The sequence below is a fragment of the Leucoraja erinacea genome, chromosome 30 (assembly GCF_028641065.1).
Source record: "Leucoraja erinacea ecotype New England chromosome 30, Leri_hhj_1, whole genome shotgun sequence".
Taxonomy (NCBI): domain Eukaryota; kingdom Metazoa; phylum Chordata; class Chondrichthyes; order Rajiformes; family Rajidae; genus Leucoraja; species Leucoraja erinaceus.
In genome coordinates this window covers 17,584,635-17,607,568 of record NC_073406.1, presented here as the reverse complement: position 1 = coordinate 17,607,568, position 22,934 = coordinate 17,584,635, and the positions used below count along the sequence as shown (strand labels likewise).

Genomic DNA, 22,934 nt, shown 5'->3' with positions numbered 1-22,934 from the left:
AAAATGCTGCAAGTGCTCAGCAGTTCAAGCGACATCTTGGGAGTGGAAACAGTCAATGTTTCAAGTCAGAGGTCTTTCAATGAGTTTTCTAAATATTTAATGGAATATGTCCTGTGGTGAAAATATATTACAAACAACCCAGTATGGTGGAGGAACACAACATGCATCTGCTGAGCTCAGCACATCCCAGTCGGTCAGGCAATGCAATGTCACTCAATCTTTAGAACATTGGCAACACTTTGCCCTGATAAAGGCGCTTAAATATCCATTTAGTGAGTACATTATTTCACCCTATTACAGATGTTCCCTCTAATCTTCTCATTACCCACCTCCGCTGTCACTTAGCCTAAATTCAGATGGAAGTTCTTTGACCTGAAACATTCCACGGATGCTGCCTCACTGAGTTTTTCCATCATTCCATCTGTTTTATTTTGGTGTAGTTATACTCCGTGGAAACAGGCCCACCAGCGATCCCCGCACACTATCCTACACAAACTAGGGCCAACTTACAATTTAACCAAGCCAGTTAACTTACAAACCTGTAAATCTTTGGAGCATGGGAGGAAACCAGAGATCTCGGAGAAACCCCACGCAGGTCACAGGGAGAATGTACAAGCTAAGTACAGACAGCACCCGTAGTCAGGATCGAACCCAGGTCGCTGGCACTGTTAAGGTAGCAATTGTACTGCGGCACCACTGTTTTATTTCAGATTTTCAGCATCTCCACGGTTTGTTTCAGATTGTGTGTGCGTGCGTGTGTGTGCGTATTAGTAATAAGGAAAACAAAGAGGCATGTTTTATTTGCAGAGAGAAGAACGGGAATGATAAAGTGCCGACTAAAGCTGCCTAGTAAAACTGGCAGTTCAAAAAATAAGAAATTAATCAAATTAAAAACATAAATGCACAGCCCATTATAGACAGATTAACAAAATTGTTAGAGGAAATTATTAACCCGACTGAATATTAGTATTTAATAATTAATTTAATTCTTATTGAATTTAACAACAGGAAACCACTTTTATCTTCAACAATGTTTCTTTCTTTTTCAATGTTTTTAATCTAACTGCTGGAAGTAATTATTACCTTGACAACTTTGATCTACCCCACATCACAGAAATTCACAATGTCCTCTAGCCTTCGCTCACTTGTTTTCTCACTTTTCCAATTCAAATGCACAGTCCTTGATCTGGAAAGTCAACCCTATTTCTGCACCCACTGATGCTCCTTGACCTCCTGAGTGTTTCGAGCATTTTCTGCTTCTATTTTGGATCTGCAGCAGTTTTAGAGTTTTTTGCTCCAGTTACCAATAGTAGTATATTGTGCAGCAAGTTATCATTGTTCATTGAACAGTATACCACAGGTACAAGCACTTCAGCTACACAACGTGTTTGCTGAACATGTTGCCAAGTTAAACTAAGCTCCTTTATCTGCACATGATCCATATCGCTACATTCCCTGCATATTGATGTGTGTTTTAAAAAGTCACTTCAATGCCACTATTGTATCGGCCTCCATCCTGGCAGCACTTTCCAAGCACCCAAAACGCTCTGTGTAACAAAAACAAATAAAACCTGCCCCACTCATTTCCTTTAAACTTTGCTCCTCTCACCATAAAGCACTACCTTCTAGTCTTTGACCTTTACACCCTTGGTAAAAGGTTCTGACTGTCTACCATATCAATTCCCCCCCATATCCCTATCTATTTCTACCAGGTCTCCCCTCAACCTCTGAAGATCCAGGGAAAACAATCAGAGTTTGCCCAACCTATCCTCATAGCTAATTATAGATAGTTTATAGAATATTGATCTATATTTAACCATAGATCATTTCGAAGAAAGGTCTCGATTCCTTCTCTCCAGAGATGCTGCTTGTCTTGCTGAGTTACTCCAGCATTTTGTGTCTATCTTCAATTGAAACCAGCACCTGCAGTTCTTTCCTACACTTATACAGCAGCTAATTCTCTCTTGTTAATCAATAATAATTCTAGTAAACCTCTTCTACTCCCTCTCCAAAGCCAACGCATCCTTCCGATTATGCGCCGACCAGAACTTTAACCTCATGTTTGTATTATATTTGTACTACAGAATATTTAAGTTATATATTTAGATACCTTGGCAACAATATTGAAATGTGTGGCTGTTTCAAGCAGGTAGGTTCTTCAGCCTCTTTGCCCAGCTGATCAAGATCTTGCTGTGACTTTTGATAACAATCTTTGCTACCTAGATACCACCCACTTTAGTGTCATCCTTATCATTCAGCTTGGGTTTTGCAAGCAGCAAAGAGCTGAGTTCCAGACACGAGAAAGATCTAAGATGTGTTTTATATTCCCTGCACTGGGCGGCTTCTCTAAGGGACAGATATCTCATGCATTGCCAATTTGTGGCCTGCATATTTAATCTGACTTGTAATTGGCTTAACATTCTGGGTAAGTATCGTTTTAATGTCCTGACTGGTCCTTTAGTATTCAGTACACCCGGAGGTCTCTCTGGAAAGTAGAACACTGGCAAATTGTTTTAATGTATCAAGCCAAACTATGATAAATCCCATTTTATTGTGCAATTGTGACTGTTCAAAGTGTCTTCATGCAGTAGTTTTAGTGGATGGATATTTTGACTTTAACAATACAGCGTATTGTTACATAAAGGAAACAAGTCCTCCAGCCCACCGAGTCTGCGCCAACCTGCAATCACTATGTACATTAACACTATCCTACGCACTAGGGACTATTTACAATTTTTTTTTTTTTTTTTAACCAAAGCCAATTAACCTACAAACCTGTATGTCTTTGGAGTGTGGGTGGAAATCGGAGCACTCAAAGAAAACCCACGCAGTCACAGTACAAACTCTGTACAGACAACACCCATTGTCAGGATCAAACCCGGGTCTCTGGCGCTGAAAGGCAGCAAGTCTACCTCTGCACCACTGTGCCGCCCCAGATTATCTAATGAAATCAGCATTAAAGTTGGGCTCTTTCACTTGGACAAATAGAGACAGTTTCATACTGTAGCTTTGTTGATTATGTGAGTCTATCACTGGTGTTGGAAATAAAAAAAAGTCAAAATGATGGCAAGATTCGCTCGCATCTGCTCAGATGATGTGAACTTAAGTAAAATTTTAATTGAATATGTTTCTAAATTAATTCAAGCTAATAAATGCACAGTGGTTAATAAAGAAACAGGTGGTAAAAATCCTTGCGTATAATTTTATAAAACCTACAAATTGAAATCAAATTCAAGTGATACTATAAATGCATGGTTGACTCATCCATCTTTAAACTTCAATTAAATATTTGCAATTTCTATAATTGGAGATGCTCCGCAAAAACAAAAAGCCTTCCTTTTATATTTTACCAAGAAATTGGTTAGCAAAAAATTGATATGAAAAAAAAATTAGCTTGTGACCTTTTCCACTACTGTTTACTCGCTTCACAGAGGACGTGTGGGGGCGAGGTGTTGATTTGAAAAGAAATAACACTCTGTAAAGTTATAATCTTGTCTTAAGATAAACATTTGCCTTCTTCACCGCCCCATCACAAGACATCTGATGATCTTATATGTTTTGATGAGGTTCTTGGGTCTCTGTGTAGAACATGTTTGGGTAGGAAGGAACTGCAGATGCTGGTTTAAATTGAAGATAGACACAAAATGCTGGAGTAACTCAGCGGGACAGGCAGCATCTCTGAAGAGAAGGAGTGGGTGACGTTTCGGGTCGACACCCTTCTTCAGACTCTTTTTGGGACATTTTTGGATCTTTGGTTCCACAATACTTAAAACACTGTATTTAGCATCTGGTCCCTCTATTTCTGCACCATAAATTATTATTTGTTTTTGATTTAACAGCCAGCTTGTAGGTTTTGTTTCTGAACCGAGATTGATCCCTGGGATGGCGGGACTGTCATATGAGGAAAGATTGAAAAGACTAGGCTTGTATTCACTGGAGTTTAGAAGGATGAGGGGGAATCTGAAAGAATTATAAAACTTGACAAGCTAGATGCAGGAAAAATGTTCCCAATGTTGGGCAAGTCCAGAACCAGGGGCCACAGTCTTAGAAAAAAGGGAGGTCATTTAAGACTGAGGTGAGAAAAAACTTTTTCACCCAGAGAGTTGTGAATTTATGGAATTCCCTGCCACAGAGGGCAGTGGAGGCCAAATCACTGGATGGATTTAAGCGAGAGTTAGATAGTTAGAGTTAGATAGAGTTAGATAGAGCTCTAGGGGCTAGTGGAGTCAAGGGATATGGGGAGAAGGCAGGCACGGGTTATTGATAGGGGACGATCAGCCATGATCACAATGAATGGCGGTGCTAGCTCGAAGGACCGAATGGCCGCCTCCTGCACCTATGTTTTCTATGTTTCTATGAACCGTAAAAATCAGAATTCAAAACATCAGATTCAGATTCAGATTCAATCAGATTCAGATTCAGATTCAATTCAACATTCAACGATTCAGATTCAACAAAACATAACTGGGATGTTGGTTCAAGTAGGGGTTTGGACACAGGTGTGATCCAGAATCAGTATGGGATAGTCAGGCGTGATGGATTTTGTTCTCTTCTTTCATTAAAAACATGATGTTTCCAGAAAATTAGTAGCTCCTGTGCAGATCTACCTGTAAAATAACCTAGGCTAACCAATAATTATAATACATTTGTGAATATTGATATTTTCCCTTCATATAGCCTCTGTTCATAAAGCCTTCCCTTCCATTCTTTCAAAGCTATCACAACGTTGTTTTCAGGCAGGGTTTTCTCTATGAATTAAAATGCTTTAAATAGTTATATGTGAACTGTTCTCGAAACAGTGAGTCATTTATTCTGTCCTAAATAACTAAATTTCCAAGAACCTATCACTAAAAAAAAAAAATGTTTAAAATCCATTCCTGCACATCGCCTATCATTTTTTCCCATATCACCTTAAAGCTATGCCCTCTGGTACTTGACATTTCCACCTTGGGGAAAATGATTCTGACTGTCTACCTACCCTATTTAAGGGTTTCGGCCCAAACCGTTGCCTATTTCCTTCGCTCCATAGATGCTGCTGCACCCGCTGAGTTTCTCCAGCACTTTCGATTTTCCAGCATCTGCAGTTCCTTCTTAAATACCTATCCTATCTATGCGTCTCATAATTTTATAAACATTTATCAGGTTTCCCCTGAGCCTCCAGTCCAGGGAAAACAATCCACGTTTTTTCCCTCGCTCATTATAGCTAAAACCCTGATCGGGCAGCTCCCTGGTAAACCTCTTCTGCACTCTCTCTGAAGTCTCCACATTCTTCCTGTAATGAGGTGACCAGACCTGCACTCGACACTCCAAGTGCAGCCTAACCATAGTTTTATAACAATGCCATATTTCTTCCATGTTTCTCGTTGAATAATGATTTTCAGTTATACCTACAGCAATTTAACTTCCACAAAATGAATTTTCTCTTGGCCTTGAAAACTTTACCTTGTCATGGAAATTTGATATATTCCACACACTTGTTCTGCAGTTTGTAAAATATATTAGACTGTATGCAGCTTCAGGGAAATAATTGAAAAGTGCTCTTTGCAAAATATTGGCGATGGACAATATTTGTTTGATTTGCCTAATAAAACAGTTTAACAGTTTTTTCTGAGTGCAATTAAAACCAGAATCACACAGCACAGATTTTGTGTGTTTATTTTCATTCTTCTGCTTCTCTACTCTCTAGAATCTTCTAAATTCTACTCTCTAGAATTTAGAAGATTGAGAGGGGATCTTATAGAAACTTACAAAATTCTTAAGGGGTTGGACAGGCTAGATGCAGGAAGATTGTTCCCGATGTTGGGGAAGTCCAGGACCAGGGGTCACAGCTTAAGGATAAAGGGGAAATCCTTTAAAACCGAGATGAGAAGAACTTTTTTCACACAGAGAGTGGTGAATCTCTGGAACTCTCTGCCACAGAGGGTAGTTGAGGCCAGTTCATTGGCTATATTTAAGAGGGAGTTAGATGTGGTCCTTGTGGCTAAGGGGATCAGGGGGTATGGAGAGAAGGCAGGTACGGGATACTGAGTTGGATGATCAGCCATGATCATATTGAATGGCGGTGCAGGCTCGAAGGGCCGAATGGCCTACTCCTGCACCTAATTTCTATGTTTCTATGTTTCTATGCTTCTTCCTAAGCAGTTCTTGCGCATCAACAACTATAACTTACTTCAGTTTTGTTGTCTGTGAGGTGACTAATAGGACCAATATGCGTACAGCAGACTTCCACGATGGGGCAGGAGGTGATTAGAAGGGCAGATGGGTGGGTGCATTGTTTGGGGTGGTGCACTTCTTCTGCTGCTTGCACAGGTCATGACACATGGCCTTCAGATTCTTGAAATCATCTCTGATACTCATTTTCTATTATGAGCATTCATGAACCAGATTTTCCTGGTAGTCGGTAGGACTGTTACACGTCTTCATAACGCTTGACTCTTTTTTCCCCCTTGCCTCTGCCTGGTAATAAAATCCTACAACATTTGGAAACACGCCATGTGGCCAGCGTTCGTATAACATGGAAGCGGGCCTGTGGCCCAACTCATCCACGCCAATCTATGGGCATCTTTCTCCATTAACCCATTGCCTAGTAGTGTTTGGTCCTTAGTTTTCAATGCCCAAGCGATCCAAGTATTCATCCCCCACCCCCACATCAGTCTGAAAAGGGTCTTGACCCAAAACGTCGCCACTTTCCTTCGCTCCATAGATGCTGTCTCACCTTCTGAGTTTCTCCAGCATTTTTGTCTACCTTAGATTTTCCAGCATCTGCAGTTCCTTCTTAAACAAGTATTCATCTAGACACTTTGTAAATGCTGTCGGTGACCCAGCTTTAACCACACTTTTGGACAGTGATACTTGTAACCCTCTGGGTGACCGAGGTTCCTCTCATATCCCCTCTCAATCTCCTTACCCTAAGTCTATGTTCTTCAGTTATCTAACTCTGGTATGTCTGAAAGTTCCCTACAGTCTATCCTCATAATTTGATTTATCTCAATCATGGCCCCTCTAACCCACCTCTGCTCGAGATAGAACAGATGTAGCTTTTCCAGTCTCTCCTTATAATTGAATTGCCTCATTCCAGGCAACATCTTGGTGACTTTCCTCTGCACCTTCTCGAGTGTTGTTACATCCTTCCCATACCTTAGTGACCTGAACGGCTTGCAGTATTCAGATGAGGTCTGACAAATGTTTTATAAAGTTATGATTATAACCTTCCAACTTTGTTATTTAGTACCCTGACTACCGAAGGCAAGAATCCGAAATGCCTTTTGAACCCCATTATCTACCTGCATTGCCACTTTGAAGGATTGGGGAAATTTTGTTAAATCCTCCCTAAAACTCTACTATTTGTGGTGCATGTTCTAACCTCATTAGCACTTCCAAAATGCATCAACTCACATTTATCTGGATTAAAATTCCCCTGCCATTTTTCATCTTATCTCACCAAAACATTGATATCTCTCTGCAGCCTAAGACTATTTTCCATGTTATCTCCAACAACACCGATCATTGCTCATCTTGCCTCTTACATCCACATCCAAGTAATTCACGAATATCACAAACAACAGGGGATCGATCCTTGTGGGATACCACTAGTCACAAACGCCCAATTGCAAAATCAACCTTCCACCATTAAACTCTGCCTCCTATTGCTGTGTCAATTTGAGATCCAGATTGCCAACTTGCACTGTAATCTTCTCCCATGACAGAGAAGGTGGCCGTATCAGTGGGCTTGGCAGGTGAACAACATGGCCTTCCCAACATAGATGGCCAATGGTGACTAAACGTCTTAATGATGGGGATGGTGGCCTAGGATAGGATGCTGCCATTAGTTTGCTTATTCTTCTTGAGAATTTGCAGGATTTTGCAAAAGCAATGTGGATAGTATTTTAAATCTCTTTTGTGTCCACTAAAAATAATCCAGTTTTCAGAAACAATTTTCAGGGCAGAAATCACTACGGCTCAGTAAACTGAGTTTAATGCCAGGACCGAGGTTCTGATCTTCAAATACCCTTCTCTCTCTCTTGACAAAGGCTGTGCTGGCATCTTTTAAAATAGTACATTTTTAAAATAGACCAATCATATTATGAAAATTATTTTGACTATTCCTTTTTCATCTACTTTTTCCTCTCAGGCGAAATGCTGAAGTAACGCACATAAAGATTCAGAACTCAGGTGACTATTATGATCTTTATGGAGGAGAAAAGTTTGCAACGTTGGCAGAGTTGGTTCAACATTACACAGAGCAAGAAGGTCTTCTACGAGAGAAAAATGGAGATGTGATTGAACTGAAGTACCCCCTGAACTGCCGAGATCCAACATCTGAAAGGTAATTATTTTCACTCCTCTGCTCTCTGCTTTTTAGTTTGTTTAGAGATGCAGCGCGGAAACAGGCCCTTCGGCCCACCGGGTCCGCACCGACCAGCGATCACTGCACATGAGCATTATCCTACACACGCACACGCACGCACGCACACACACACGCACGCACGCACACACACACACACACCCACACACATACACACACACACACACTCACACACACACACACACACACACACGGGACAATTCATACTTATACCAAGCCAATTAACCTACAAACCTGTATGTCTTTGGAGAAAAGCAAAGTGACGGAGAAAAGCCATGGGGAGAACGTACCAACTCCGTACAGACAGCACCCGCAGTCAGGATTGAACCCGGGTGTCTGGCACTGCAAGCACTGTAAGGCAGCAACACTACCGTTGCGCCACCGTGCTGCCCATTGATTTATAGAAGGAGTAGTCAACCTCCTTAAGACCTCTCACTAGTTTTTCTCAATTTATGAATGTCCAATAATAGTTCACCCAAGTATTACAAATAGATTTTTGCATTTTCTGCATGTTCCCATGTGGAAGGAGCAGAATTAAGCCATTCAGCCCATCGAGTTCGCTACACTATTCAATCATGGCTGATCTATCTTTCCCTCTCAACCCCACTCTCCCTGCCTTCTCCCCATAATCTTTGACAACCTTACCAATCAAGAATCTGCCAATTGCCACTTTATAAATACCCAATAACTTGGGTTCCAAACCATCTGTTGCTATGAATTCCACAGATTCACCACCCTCTGGCTAAAGAAATTATTTCTCACCCTCTTTCTAAAGATACATTATTTTACTCTGCTGCTGTGCCCTCTGGTCCTAGACTCTCCCACTAGTGGAAATATCCTCTCCACATCCACTCTATCCAGGCCTTTCATTATTCGGGCCACCTTAAGTCCAAAGTAAGAGTAAGAGCAAGTGAATTTCATCATCAAGTTTTGCCCCCAAGTGATCTTGAGTGAAAGTGGAAATTATATTAATAGAAGGTATGGATAGCGGCCTGGTAATGATTATTCTACACGAGCAGCTGGGTCCATCCATCGCAAAAGCTGTATAGTTTTTTTGGTATGACTGTATGACAAATCAAATGCCATGCATGTTTTTACATACTTGGCTAATAAATAAATTAATTACGATACAATAGATGGAGGATTTTTTTTTTGGCATGATCATGTGTGATTAACATGTCAAAGGACATCAAAAGGAAAATGAGATTCTGCAGCACAGTTCATCAAGGCACTGACTACATCATTAAAAATGGTGTTTAGACATTGAAACACGATAAGATAATTTCCAATGAACTTGCATTTCTCAATGAGCTCTTCTGGGTGTGAGTCATGTCTGCCTTGGTTTCAGCATCAGATGTGCATCAAATGAAACATTTCCCTTCAAAGGGTGGCTGTGATGTGGATTGTGCTGCTGAGAGTATGGTGGGGGCAGGTAACCTTACAACATTTAAGAGCTATCTTGACAATTACTTGAATCACTGAGGCTAGAAGGTCTAAGTGCTTGTAAATGGGATGAGTAGAGACAGATACTTATTGGTCAGCAAAGGCATAGTGAGTTGAAGTGTTTCTGTGTTGTTTATGGAATATACATAGTAGAACGGTACAACGCAAGGACAGGCCCTTCACCCATGATATCTGTGCTGCACATGTTGTAGATTAATCTACTTAAACAAATCCTTTCTGTCTGCATGTGCTCCATATCCCACCATCTCTGCATGTTCAAAAACCTACCTAAAAGCATCTTGAATCCCACTGTTGGACCTGTTTCCACCATTACCGCTGACAGTGGATACCAGGCACCCGTCCCTCTCTGTGTGTAAAAAAAACTTGCCCTGCACATCTCCTTTAAAATGTTCCCCTCTGACTTTGTAGCTATGCCCTCTATTATTTGATATTTCAACCCTGGGAGAAATGTTTAGACTGTCTACCTATCCATGCAGCATATAATTTTATAAACCTCTCCTATCAACCTGTGACCCTCCAGAGAGAACAGTCCAAGTTCGGCCAGCCTCGCCTCACAGTTGTACACTGTGGACCCTTTGATTGTAATCATGTATAGTCTTTCTACTGACTGGATGGCACGCAACAAAAGCTTTTCACTGTACCTCAGTACAGGTGACAAGAAGCTAAACAAAACAAGCTCATTCCCTCTAATCCAGCCCCATCTGCAACTTCCCCAAAGCCCCTCTGTCCTATATTGTAATGGGCGGCCAGAATTGTACACAATATGATTATGACATCATGGTACACACACCTTATTGATAATTTTTAAACCGGCTTTTGTGCTTCAAACATTAAAAGGACTCCTTGCTCCAAAGGATGGTCATTCACTGAAGGGCCCCGTCCTAGCCATGTTCTCCAGAGGTGTTGCCTGACCCGCTGAGTTACTCCAGCATTTTGTGTCGATCATAGTCATCATATTGGCTGCATTTTGTGGTGAAGATTTTCAGCAGCAAGCCACGGTTTATAACAATGGTTAACACGTTGATTTGTACTTGTGGTAAAAAGGCTCACATGACACTTCAATTATTTCTCCGGGACAAAAATGTCCTGGCAATAAAGGAAATTATATTCCAATGATTGTCTCAGTGTGTGTTCACAGGTAGTTATAATGGATGGGAAAATGCAGGATGCCTGTTGCATTGTTAATGTGATCTATTTTCAGGTGGTATCATGGACATCTGTCAGGTAAAGATGCTGAAAAACTTCTGACTGATAAAGGAAAACCTGGAAGTTTCCTGGTGCGAGAAAGTCTCAGTAAACCAGGGGATTTTGTCCTTTCAGTGCTAACCAATGAAGAAAAAGTTGAAAATGGAGATCGCAAACCAAGAGTGACACATGTGATGATTGGGTATCAGGTGGGCTGATTAGATTGGTTACATTTTTTAGATCATAATCTTTGTTTTCGTTTAATCAAGAAAACAGCTTAGAATTTAAGAAACTCAAGGACACAAAAGTGCTGGAGTACCTCAGCAGGTCAGGCGGCATCTTTGGAGAACATGCTTAGGTGACGTTTCAGGTTAAGAAGTTTTTTTTCTCAGATAAAACTCCCAACCCTTGGTCATTAGCTTTGGAGGTTATGATCCATCAAGTCCATATTTAGGTATTTTTTAATCCTGATGAGATTTAGTCTGAAGAAGGCAGCCGAGCCGAAACGTCACCTGTCCCTGTTCTCCAGAGACGCTGCCTGACCTGTTGGGTTACTTCAGCACTTTGTGTCTGTTATTCCACCCAGTTTTATTTCATGCAGTTAGCTCTAGACCACCGTCTCTCTCTGAAAGGAAGAAAATAGCTCAGCAATGTCCTCTAATTCTTCCACTTTCCATCTATGCTTTCTGCTTATTTAAATTAATACCACTTCAGCCGTTTGGCAGTTCACCAATTATGGTGGGAGGGTCCATGAAAGTCCTTGATTTAATCACAAATTTATGTTGAATTAGTTGATAAGATTTAAGGAAGGAAAACAAAATAGTTGTGGTTCTTGCCACTATTTGTTGTACATTGAGATCCGATGAAGAATTTTTGCAATTATATTAATAAAACAATTCAGCCCTGTTTCAATGGCACAAATGATAAAAAAGTCAAAAACCTAAAGTTGCTGAAAGTCTGAAGTAAACACTGAGAGACCTGAAAGTACCCGCAGCATCTCTGGAGAGAGAAACAGAATTGACATTTCAGTTTAAGATTTGATCTAATAATAAATTTTATTTATGGGCGCCTTTCAAGAGTCTCAAGGACACATTACAAAAATTGAGCAAGTAGAGGAAAAACATGTAAGCAGAATGAAATAAATAGTAGAGACATGACTAGTACACAAATTAAAGACAGAATTCAATTCAAAACACAATATGAGGCAATTCAAGCACAGATGAAACGGGAGCGGGACGTGGGGCTAAGGATAGGCAGAGATGAAGAGATGGGTCTTGAGGCGGGACTGGAAGATGGTGAGGGACACGGAATTGCGGATCAGTTGGGGGAGGGAGTTCCAGAGCCTGGGAGCTGCCCTGGAGAAGGCTCTGTCCCCAAAACTGCGGAGGTTGGATTTGTGGATGGAGAGGAGACCGGCTGATGTGGATCTGAGGGACCCATGAGGGTTGGTAGGGGGAGAGGAGGTCAGTGAGATATGGGGGGGGGGGGGGGGGGGGGGGGGGGGGGGGGCAGATGGTGGAGGGCTTTGTAGGTGAGGACCAGGATTTTGTAGGTGATCCGATGGGAGATGGGAAGCCAGTGAAGTTCTTTGAGGACTGGAGTGATGTGATGCCAGGATTTGGTGTGGTGTGGATCTGAAATGTTAACTCTGCTCCCCACTCTCTAGATGAATCTGACCTGCTGTGAATTTCCAGTACTTTGTTTTTATTGTTGACTTTTGACTTTCACATGAGAGGAAATGTCATGTGGGTAAACTATCTCGCAGAGTTCGACACCAGTGAATCAATATCTAACCGCAACGAGCTCCTCAGGAATGAACAGGACAAAATAAAACTGCTCTGTGTTCATAAAATAGAGAAATCCTCCAAAGACATCAAGTTACTTCAATTCATTACTTCCAGTAGCAAATATGAAACATTGTCCCTGGCCAAAAGGAATTACAAGTATCAAAAACCAGCAACAAATATCCCTTTATTTTTTTTTAATTTTATCTTTACTTTGTAAAAGTTTAGATTTGGTTGTGAAGGCTGTAGAAAAATCAATATGTAGGCTTCAAATAAAACAGAAGCAGAATGGCTGGAATTAACATTTTCTTGGGGATTCTGACATATTTTAGTATCTGTAAAGCAAAATTAATTTCTGGCTTAACGTCATGCTGACAAAGTTTGAAACTGTGAGAGTAACTTTCCAAGTGGTTCATACCTCTTACCACAGCTTTAAATCGTTTTATTATTCATCTTCCCGTAACTGTTTTGGTCTACGGAAATTATAGAATCGCAGCAACTCCCATGTTTCAACTAGTAAGAGCATTTTGAATACCACACATCCAGTCATGCCTACCCTAATTTATCGGTTTCCGGCCTTCTCCACTGCCAGCGTGAGACCAGGCACAGACTAGAAGAACAGCATTTCATGTTCTCCCTGGTAGTCTACAACCCAATGGCATCAATATTGAATCCTCCCATATCAGGTAACCTGTTTCCATAATGTTTCTTTCTCTCTCCTCTGATCGCCCCAGGTCCTCTCTCGCACAGACCCTTCAATCCAATGCCCTCCCTACCCCATTCTCCCATCATTCACACACTTATCTCATTGGGTCTCCTAACCCCCGCCTCTATTGTTGCCAACCTCCTTCCTTATCGGATGCTAAAATCCGCAGCCCTTTGTTGTCTCCGCTCATCGCCTCCAGTCTCTGTCACTATATGAACCCTCCCCCCACCCTGCACCCCCACCTGCAATCCTCCAATCAACCCCACATCTGGATGCATCGCTAGCCAGCTATTGCCTCACCTCACCTATTCATATAGGTTACCTCCCTTCTACTTGTTCAGTCCGGATGAAGCGTCTGGATCTGAAGCATTGACGATCTATTTATTTCCCTCCACGGATGTCGCTTGACCTGCTGAGTGCCTCCAGCAGTATGTGTTTAACTGATTATCCAATTGCATTGTGAAAATAGCCAACTTCTTTGTTTCTCTTTCCAAAGACAACCTCAAAAAAAGTAAACCAAAAACGCATTAACATGATGCTAATAAATTTGATTTAAGTTTCCCTATGGCATTTTAATTTTGTAAACTCCAGGATGCCTTTCTAAAGCAGATGGTATCCTACATTTAAATCATTATGGTCTTAAGGTAAATGGCAGGGCACTTAGTTTGCATGGACCCATGTCCGTTGCAACCGTCAATAGAAACTTTGAAGCTTGCCTACAATGAGCAAAAGTTGCCCAGGCTTCTAATATTCACCATATCATCTTCTAACCATGTGCAATGAATTTGTTCCCCCTTGTTACAGAGACGATAGAACAGTACACCACAGAAATAGATCCTTTGGCCCACAATTTCCTTACTGAACACAATGTCAACTTAATAATAATAATAATAATATATTTTATTGTCATTGCACAGAGGTACAACGAGATTTGGTATGCAGCTTCCATCCGATGTAATAACTTAATTAACTAAACCTAAACTAACCTCTTCTTCCTTCATATGATCCATATCACTCTATTCCTTGCATATCCATGACCCGGCCCAAGAGCCTCTTAAATGGCACTTAACATACTCTTAAAAGCCTAAATGGACTATTGCCAACATGATTGTTTTAGAGACCTGCCAGTCTTGAATGTTCGCTGTGTAGGAAGGAGCCGCAGATGCTGATTTAAACCAAAGATAGACACTAAAACTGGAGTAACTCAGCGGGACAGAAGGAATGGGTGACGTTTCAGGTCGAGACCCTTCTTCAGACTAAAAGGCAAGGGAAAGGGAAACAATAGATATAGACGATGATGTAGAGAAATATGAATGAAAATAGAGAACAATTAATGAAAAAAAGAAAGATATGCAAAAAAATGAAAATTTGTTCCCTGGCTGGTGTCACAGTGCTTGTACCACAATAGCCTCCAGCAGCATGCTTGACTCAAAATAAGTAAAGGAAGCAAATATTTCTGCTCTTCCTGTCATCCTGTAAACTTTGTCTTATCCATGAAAACTCAGAAACCTGTCAGCACCATGTCCCTGCGAGACCAAGCGCAGGCTCGTTTTCGCTGATCACCTCCGGTCAGTCTACCTTAACCTACCTGATCTCCCGGTTGCGCAGCACTTTAACTTCCCCCTCCGATTTCCAATCTGACCACTCTGTCTTGGGCCGCCTCCATTGTCAGAGTGAGGCCCAGCGCAAATTGGTGGAACAGCACCTCATATTTCACTTGGGAAGTTTACACCCCAGCGGTATGAACATTGACTTCTCTAACTTCAATTAGCCCTTACTTTCCCTCTCTTTCCATCCCCTCCCCCTTCGCAGTTCTCCCACCAGCCTTACACCAGCTCTCCGACTACATTCTATCTCTGTCCCGCCTGACATCAGTCTGAAGAAGGGTCTCGACCCGAAACGTCACCCATTCCTTCTCTCCAGAGATCCTGCCTGTCCCGCTGAGTTACTCCTGCATTTCAGCATCAGACAGGTTTATGAGGATAAGAGGATCCTGAAATTTCCAGCAGCGATCCTAAATGGTATGATTTCCACTAATCACATTTTTTCCAGCAAAATTACAAAATGGCTATACTCAAAGAAAAAACTATAATCAGTAAACAGTTTCATTAAGTTTCAGAGTGCAGCACAAATGATCCTGCTATTCCCATGGAAGTTCGTAGTAGCCCCTGTGAAAAATGTAAACCTCACTCTCATGGCCCCGGTAGGGGGTCGTTCTGACATTAGGATCTGATGTTGTACAAATGTAAGAGGGGTTTTTACCTTTCATCTGCGATGCGGTGCCTGGCCACAACATCCTTAATTCTCAGCAGAGTATCAGCATATTTATTGTTTAAAATGAGGAGGCTGTATTCTAAACCAGAAAGGAAACTGATTCTAAACAAGGGCATTGCTTTGAAATTATATTCTGCAGCAACCCTAAATATTTTGCCTTGGCTTTAGAGAGCATTGGATAGAGATTCAACTTGAGAAGTGCAAGCTGGTGGCAGCAACATAATTAAATATCAGACCCTGAATTTGCACAAATGGTGATGCTTTCCCTGTAAAATTTCTACCCTCATGTATATATGTAGCCAGTAATAATCGGTGTTATGTTTATGATAAGATGTCTTTACAGTCTCAAACTGGAAAGACACCTTGCTCCCAATCACTCTGCAAATTGATATTATAAGCTTCCTTTACTTTCGAATCAGTCTGTTTTGTTTCCTTCATGCAGGCTGGAAAATATGATGTTGGTGGAGGCGAAAGATTTGATACCCTTACTGATCTGGTGGAACACTACAAAAAAAACCCAATGGTGGAAGTTTCTGGTATTGTCGTTCACCTTAAACAGGTACTGTATTTGTCCTGCTTGTGGGCCATGTCTTTCCAATTAACTTTCTTCAGAGTCAAATTATTACCGACAAGAGTAAATGTGAATCCGGCAAGCATGCCATTATTTGTAATGAATATGTCTCACAGTCCTTGTCTCAGCACCTCTTGTCACAGAATCATAGAAGAACACAGTACAAAAGAAAGTCACAAAATGCTGTAGTAACTCAGTGGGTCAGGCAACATGCCTGGAGAACATGAATAGGTGACCTTTCGGCTTGGGATTCTTCTATCTGAAGAAGGGTCATGACCAGAAGCATCATCTCTCTAAGTTTTCCAGAGATTCTAGTTTTCTCCTCAAATTTGTATATTCCCTAACATAGAAGGGAGCCATTTTGAAGCATCAAGTCTACTTCAGCTTGCAGAACAATGCCATTGCTTGCTGCAGAACAATCCTGCTTGCTACAAGTCTCACAATGTGGTTTTCTTTGAGAATTCCATGCGTCTGCCTCACTGAAGCAAGGAGGATCCAGGACATGTGTAGTAATGTCCAATGCTATCCATGCCTGCATGCCATCTCACCACGTGTGAATGTTTTCAAACACTAATTTTTCTACATTACCTATAGGAGACCTTTTGAGCAAATACTTACCAAGCTCGTCTTCAGTCAAGCCCTCCCAACTTGCTTCCCCAACTTCTAGCATCTCATCTAACTTAGCCAAAACCATCTCCCACTCCCCAATAGCCAACCCAACACCCTTTCCTGCCTCTCCAACACTAGTTTGACCCAACATCTCCCCTAACCCTTCACAGATCACTAACAGTCGATGCCCTTCATGCTCTCTGCTACCAACCTACATTTTGACACATGACCTGAATATTCTACCAAACTCCTGGTCAACCCCAGTTTTATTCCTGGCTTAATATCCACGATCCAATCCCTCATTTTCATCGTTGACTCTCTCTCCCATAAACAAACATTAACCAACTCTCCTCACCCACATATCTCCCCTAGACCTTGCTGTGGCAGATCTCCAGTGAAAGTATAATGAAGTTAACATTGATTTTGTTCTGGTTCAGTGCGTAGCCATGACACCCATTTCTCTCTCAATGTAAAGAAACATTAATTAAGACACAAGGAACTGCAGAGGCTGGTTTACAAACAATAAACACAAAGTGCTGTAGTAAGTCAGCGGGTTAGGCAGCATCCCAGGAGAAGATGGATAGGCGAAGTTTTGAGTCGGGACCCTTCTTCACATTGATTGCAGTAGGGAGGAGAAAGCTGGAAGAGAGGTGGGTGGCAGGACAAAGCCAGGCAAGTGACAGGTGAATACAGTGGGTTTTGATTGGCAGATGGGTGGACAAAGGCCAGAGATGGGAAGAAGATCATAATCGTAATTTATTAGCCGAGTATGTTTTGCAACATACGAGAAATTTGGTTTGCCATACAGTCATATCAAAAAAGCAACAAGACACCAAACTACATAAAAATTGACATAAACATCCACCACAGCGGCTCCTCCACATTCCCCACTGTGATGGAAGGCAATGGAGTCTTATCTCCTTCCTCCTTTCCTCCCGCAGTCGGGGGAGTCGAACCATTCTCATTCTCCCACGTCGGAGCGGTCGAACTCCTGCAGCTTGGAGTTCCCGAAATCAGTCTCTCACCAGAGACTGCGTGCCCAACGATGTTAGAGTCCGTGGGTTGGAGCACCAAAGGCCGACGCCTGCTCCAAGATGTTAAAGTCCGCTGGCTCTGCGGTTTTGGAGCTCTAGATGTCCCAAACAAGAGGCCACCAACTGCACGATGTTAGGCCGCAGTGCCGACGGTGATACGACACGGAAAAAGTCGCATCTCCGTCAAGGAAAGAGACAAGAAAACTTTCCCCCACCACACTCCACATAATACAAAACTAAAAATAAACTAAAACATACATTTTACAACAAACTAAAAACACAAAAGAAGGAAAAGACGAAGACAGACTGTTGGCGAGGCAGCCATCATGCGGCGCCCCCTGATGGTATTGTGGGTCGATGGGAGAGATGAGACTTGAAATTGAAAGCAAGAGGAAGTTTGGCTTGGGGATGGCAAAGGGGATAGGGAGATGGAATAGTGGAAGGAATTGGTATGCATCCAGGTGAGGCACAGGAAATAAAGGGGGAAAAAGTGGTGGTGGGGGGGGTAGTTACCTAAAATGGGAACATTTAATTAATACTTTAATGCATTAATACTTTAATCAGCTGTTTAATAGACTTGAAGGTAACGCTTCATCCGGCTTTTCTATTTTATAATGACCCTTCAGTTGAATTGGCTGTACAAAATTATGATGTTAACAGAACTTTTTCTTCACAGCCATTTAATGCCACAAGGATAAATGCTGCAAACATAGAGAATCGGGTGAAAGAGCTCAATAAAACAGCAGATAACACAGAAAAGGCCAAACAAGGTTTCTGGGAAGAGTTTGAGGTAAATGTCATGATATTTTTTTAAATAACATGAAACCTTGCATTTTGATTACTTTAAGTAACCTGTAACTTGAGCAGTTATCACAATCATTTGATGCTCCTTTGAAAACGCATATTAGTGAGTTACCACCTCCCTTAATCCCTTAATTCCACGCATATTAGTGAGTTACCACCTCCCTTAATCTGACAAGAAGGTTAACTATGTGGCCATAGAGTCATACAGCGTGGAAACAGGTCCTTCGGCCCAATTTGCCCACACTGACCAAAATGCCCCATCTACATTAGTCCCACTTGCCTGCTTTTGGCCCATATCCCTCTAAACCGACCGTATTCATGTACCTAACTATATGTTTCTTAAATGTTGTGATAGTTCCTGCCTCAACTACATCCTCCAGCAGCTTGTTCCATGTTCCCACTGCCATTTGTGTAAAAAAAAAAAGTTATGCCCTCAGGTTCCCATTAAATCTTTCCTCCCTCGCCTTAAACCTATGTCCTCTGGTTCTCAATTCCTCTACTCTGGGCAAAAGACTCTGGGTGTTTACCTGATCTATTCCTCTCATGATTGAGTACACTTCTATAAGATCAGCCCTCATCCTCCTGCGCTCCAAGGAATAAAGCCCCAGACTGCTCAACCTCCCCCATGAGTCATGGCAACATCTTGGTAAATCTTCTCTGAACCCGTTCAAGCTTGATAACATCTTTCCTATAATGGTACCAAAATATTGCCAATTTACGCACAAACATATGTAAAAGTGTGATAGGGAGGTGACCTGAACTACTGAAGGCCATATAACAGCGCCTGAAATGAGTCGCATGACATTAAACCTCATAAGCAATCTTTTTTAACAGGCTGCTCGGACACCATTTTAGTATCTTGTTCTGTTGAAAAAAAATCTATGTTTTTTGTCCACGGCAATAGTTTAATTTTTTCCCGTTTAGAGTAAGAAGAAGTGTGAGGTGTTGGATTTTGGGATGTCAAACAAGGGCAGGATCTACGCAGTAAATGGTAGGCCTCTTGGGTAGTGTTTTGGATGAGAACATACAGGGCAAGATTAGCAAGTAAGCTGATAGAAAAGTGAGCGGTTTTGCAGATAGTGAAGATGGTTGTGAAAGATTGAACTAGGATCTGGATCGACTGGCCAGGTGGGTGGAGGAATCGTTGATGGAAAAGTATGACGTGTTGCATTCTGGGATGTCAAACAAGGGCAGGACCTACACAGTAAATGGTAGGCCTCTGGGTAGTGTTGTAGAGCAGATGGATCTAGGAGTACAGGTGCATGGTTCCTTGAAGGTCGAGTCGCAGGTAGATAAGGTGGTCAAAAAGGCTTTTGGCATTTTGTCCTTCATCAGTCAGAGTATTAAGTATAGAAGTTGGGAGGTCATGTTGCAGTTGTATAAGACGTTGGTGAGACCACATTTAGAATATTGTGTGCAGTTCTGGGCACCATGTTATAGGAAAGATATTGTCAAGCTTGAAAGGATTCAGTATATCTTTACGAGGATGTTGCCAGGACTAGAGGGTGTGAGTATAGGGAGAGGTTGAGTAGGCTGGGTCTCATTTCCATGGAGCGCAGGAGGATGAGGAGGGATCTTATAGAGGTGTACAAAATGATGAGAGGAATAGATCGGGTAGATGCACAGAGTCTCTTGCCAGAGTAGGGGAATCGAGGACCAGAGGACATGGGTTCAAGGTGAAGGGGAAAAGATTTGATAGGAATCCGAGGGGTAACTTTTTCACACAAAAGGTTGTGGGTGTATGGAACAAGCTGCCAGAGGAGGTAGTTGAGGCTGGGACTATCCCATCGTTTAAGAGACAGTTAGACAGGTATATAGATAGGACAGGTTTGGAGGGATATGGACCAAGCTCAAGCAAGTGGGACTAGCGTAGCTGGGATATTGTTGGCCAGTGTGGGTAAGTTGGACCGAGCGGCCTGTTTTCACTCTATATCACTCTACGACTAAGAAAATAGCAATTGTTTCACCAAGTCACAAAACTATAAGTGTAAATTAGGCTTCAGGATTATTTGATTGTAAATAAATAATTATCCATATGCTACAGACCAGAAAGTAACTAACGTTCTGACAATATAGCCGCACACTGAATTTCGTATAAAGGGGCAGTCCAGTTGACTGAATTTAATTTAAGTTCAAATTTAATTCAAGCATATGATATGCATTGCAGTATGTTTTCTCTAACAGCTCCTTCAGCAACAAGAACATAAACTACTGTATAGCAGGAAGGAAGGCCAGAGAATAGAGAACAAAAACAAAAACAGATACAAAAATATTCTACCATGTAAGTGAACATTATCATTAATTTTTGGAGTAGTGGTTTGCCTCGGGTTCCGACTACTGTTTGTGGTTTTTATGGGAATGTGCAAAGCAATAACCGGTAAGTTTGCAGATGAAACCAAAGTATCATAGACAGTGAAGAATAGTTATCAAGAATTAGACCGGCAACTTGATCAGCTGGACAAGTGGGCTGAGGAATGGCTAATGGAATTTAATTTAGCTAAGTGTGAGGTGTTGGATTTTGGGAAGTCAAACCTGTGCCGGACCTTCACAGTGAATAGCAGAGCGCTGGGGAGTGTTGTAGACCAGAGAGATTGAGGAATACACTGTTCTCTGAAAATGGCCTCACGGGTAGAGAGGGTGGTAAAGGAGGCTTTTGATACATTGGCTTTCATCAATCACAGTATTGAGTATAGACGGTGGGGCATTATGTTACAGTGGTACAAGGTATTAGTGAGACGGCATTTGGAGTATAGTGTTCAGTTTTCATCACCCTGCGATAGGAAGGATGTCATTAAGCTGGAAAGAATGCAGAGCAAATTTACGAGGATGTTGCCAGGACTCGAGGGCCTGAGCTACAGGGAAGGGTTGGGCAGCCTAGAGCTTTATTCCTCGGAGCACAAGAGACTGAGGGATTATCTTATAGAGATATAGTAAAGCATGAGATAGTTAGGGTGAATGCACAATATTGTTTTACCCAGAGTAGGGGAATCAAAAAAACAGAATATATAGGTTTACGGTGAGAGGCAAAAGATTTAATAGGAACCTGAGGAGCAATGCTTTCAGTCGGAGAGTGGTGAATACTTGGAACAAGCTGACAGAGGTAGTTGAAGCAGGTACTATAGAGACATTTGGACAGGTATATGAATAGGAAACGTTCAGAGGGATTTGGGCCAAATGTGCGCAAATGGGACGCGTAGATGGTGCATATTGATTCGGCATGGACATCTTGGGCCAAAGGGCCTGTATCTGTGCTGTATGACTCTATTTCTGTCTGTATTGTCATGCTATCTGGAATCTAGTGGAAGGCAAGTGCATAGTAAAGCTTGATTTGCGGAGAAGATGAGCTTGTTCATCAAATGGCAACAGAAACCATACCATTAAAAATATGCTTTCATTCAACGATGAGCAGTATTGATTTGTTTATTTTCTTGCATTTATCAGTTAAAATATATAAATTGAGTCAAAGTTTCCTATCTCTATCAGTTCCTGCGATTACTAACTATAGTAAAGTGTTCCACAGTGCACAACTGAAATAGACTGTTTACCATGAGCTGGCATGAATCACGATGCGGCTATCAGATTATGATTTGCTTCCATGTCCAACAGAGCTATACTAAATATAGTGCGATTTATTCTTGGAATGTCAGTTTGCCATCGCAGAAAAGCAATTTTTTTTTAATTGGAAAAATCATCTCTTCTAATGATCCTAATCATTGCCTTGTTTCTATAGTTGATAATACCAGAGTTAGCCTGAAGGAAGTCGATGAAAGTGTAGTGGGAGCTGATTATATCAATGCTAATGATATCACAGTAAGTATTTATTCATTTTCAAGATGGCTTATAATTTCTTTATTTTTTACTCTAAATATCACCATGATTGGCTTATTCTTCTTGCGTATGGCGTGCACAGCCTAAAGTTGTAGGACAACTTGTTCTATTTGATCTTATTTGATTGTGCACGCCGGGTTGATTGCATTCGTTGAAATAGGGCAGACCACGTGAAGGTTGCAATCTCCCACCCCAACCGTGATTGGCTTTTTATACACAACTACTGCTTTTGTGAATCAAGACTTGTCTCAAGTTATTTGTCTATAAACGGCGACAAGGTAAATGTGGAAGGTTTTTTGATGATTCATGG

General features: G+C 41.6%; 1 protein-coding gene across 2 annotated transcripts in view; it reads left to right on the top strand.

The window, feature by feature from the left end:
• Nucleotides 1-22,934, top strand: part of ptpn11b (protein tyrosine phosphatase non-receptor type 11b) — a 104,378-nt gene that overhangs the window by 61,384 nt on the left and 20,060 nt on the right. For both annotated transcript variants that reach the window (XM_055659583.1, XM_055659584.1), the window contains exons 3-8: nt 8,132-8,326; nt 11,031-11,223; nt 16,221-16,337; nt 18,669-18,782; nt 20,981-21,077; nt 22,527-22,606. In XM_055659583.1, coding sequence (XP_055515558.1) covers nt 8,132-8,326; nt 11,031-11,223; nt 16,221-16,337; nt 18,669-18,782; nt 20,981-21,077; nt 22,527-22,606 — 796 coding nt within the window. The remainder of the gene's footprint in view (nt 1-8,131; nt 8,327-11,030; nt 11,224-16,220; nt 16,338-18,668; nt 18,783-20,980; nt 21,078-22,526; nt 22,607-22,934) is intronic.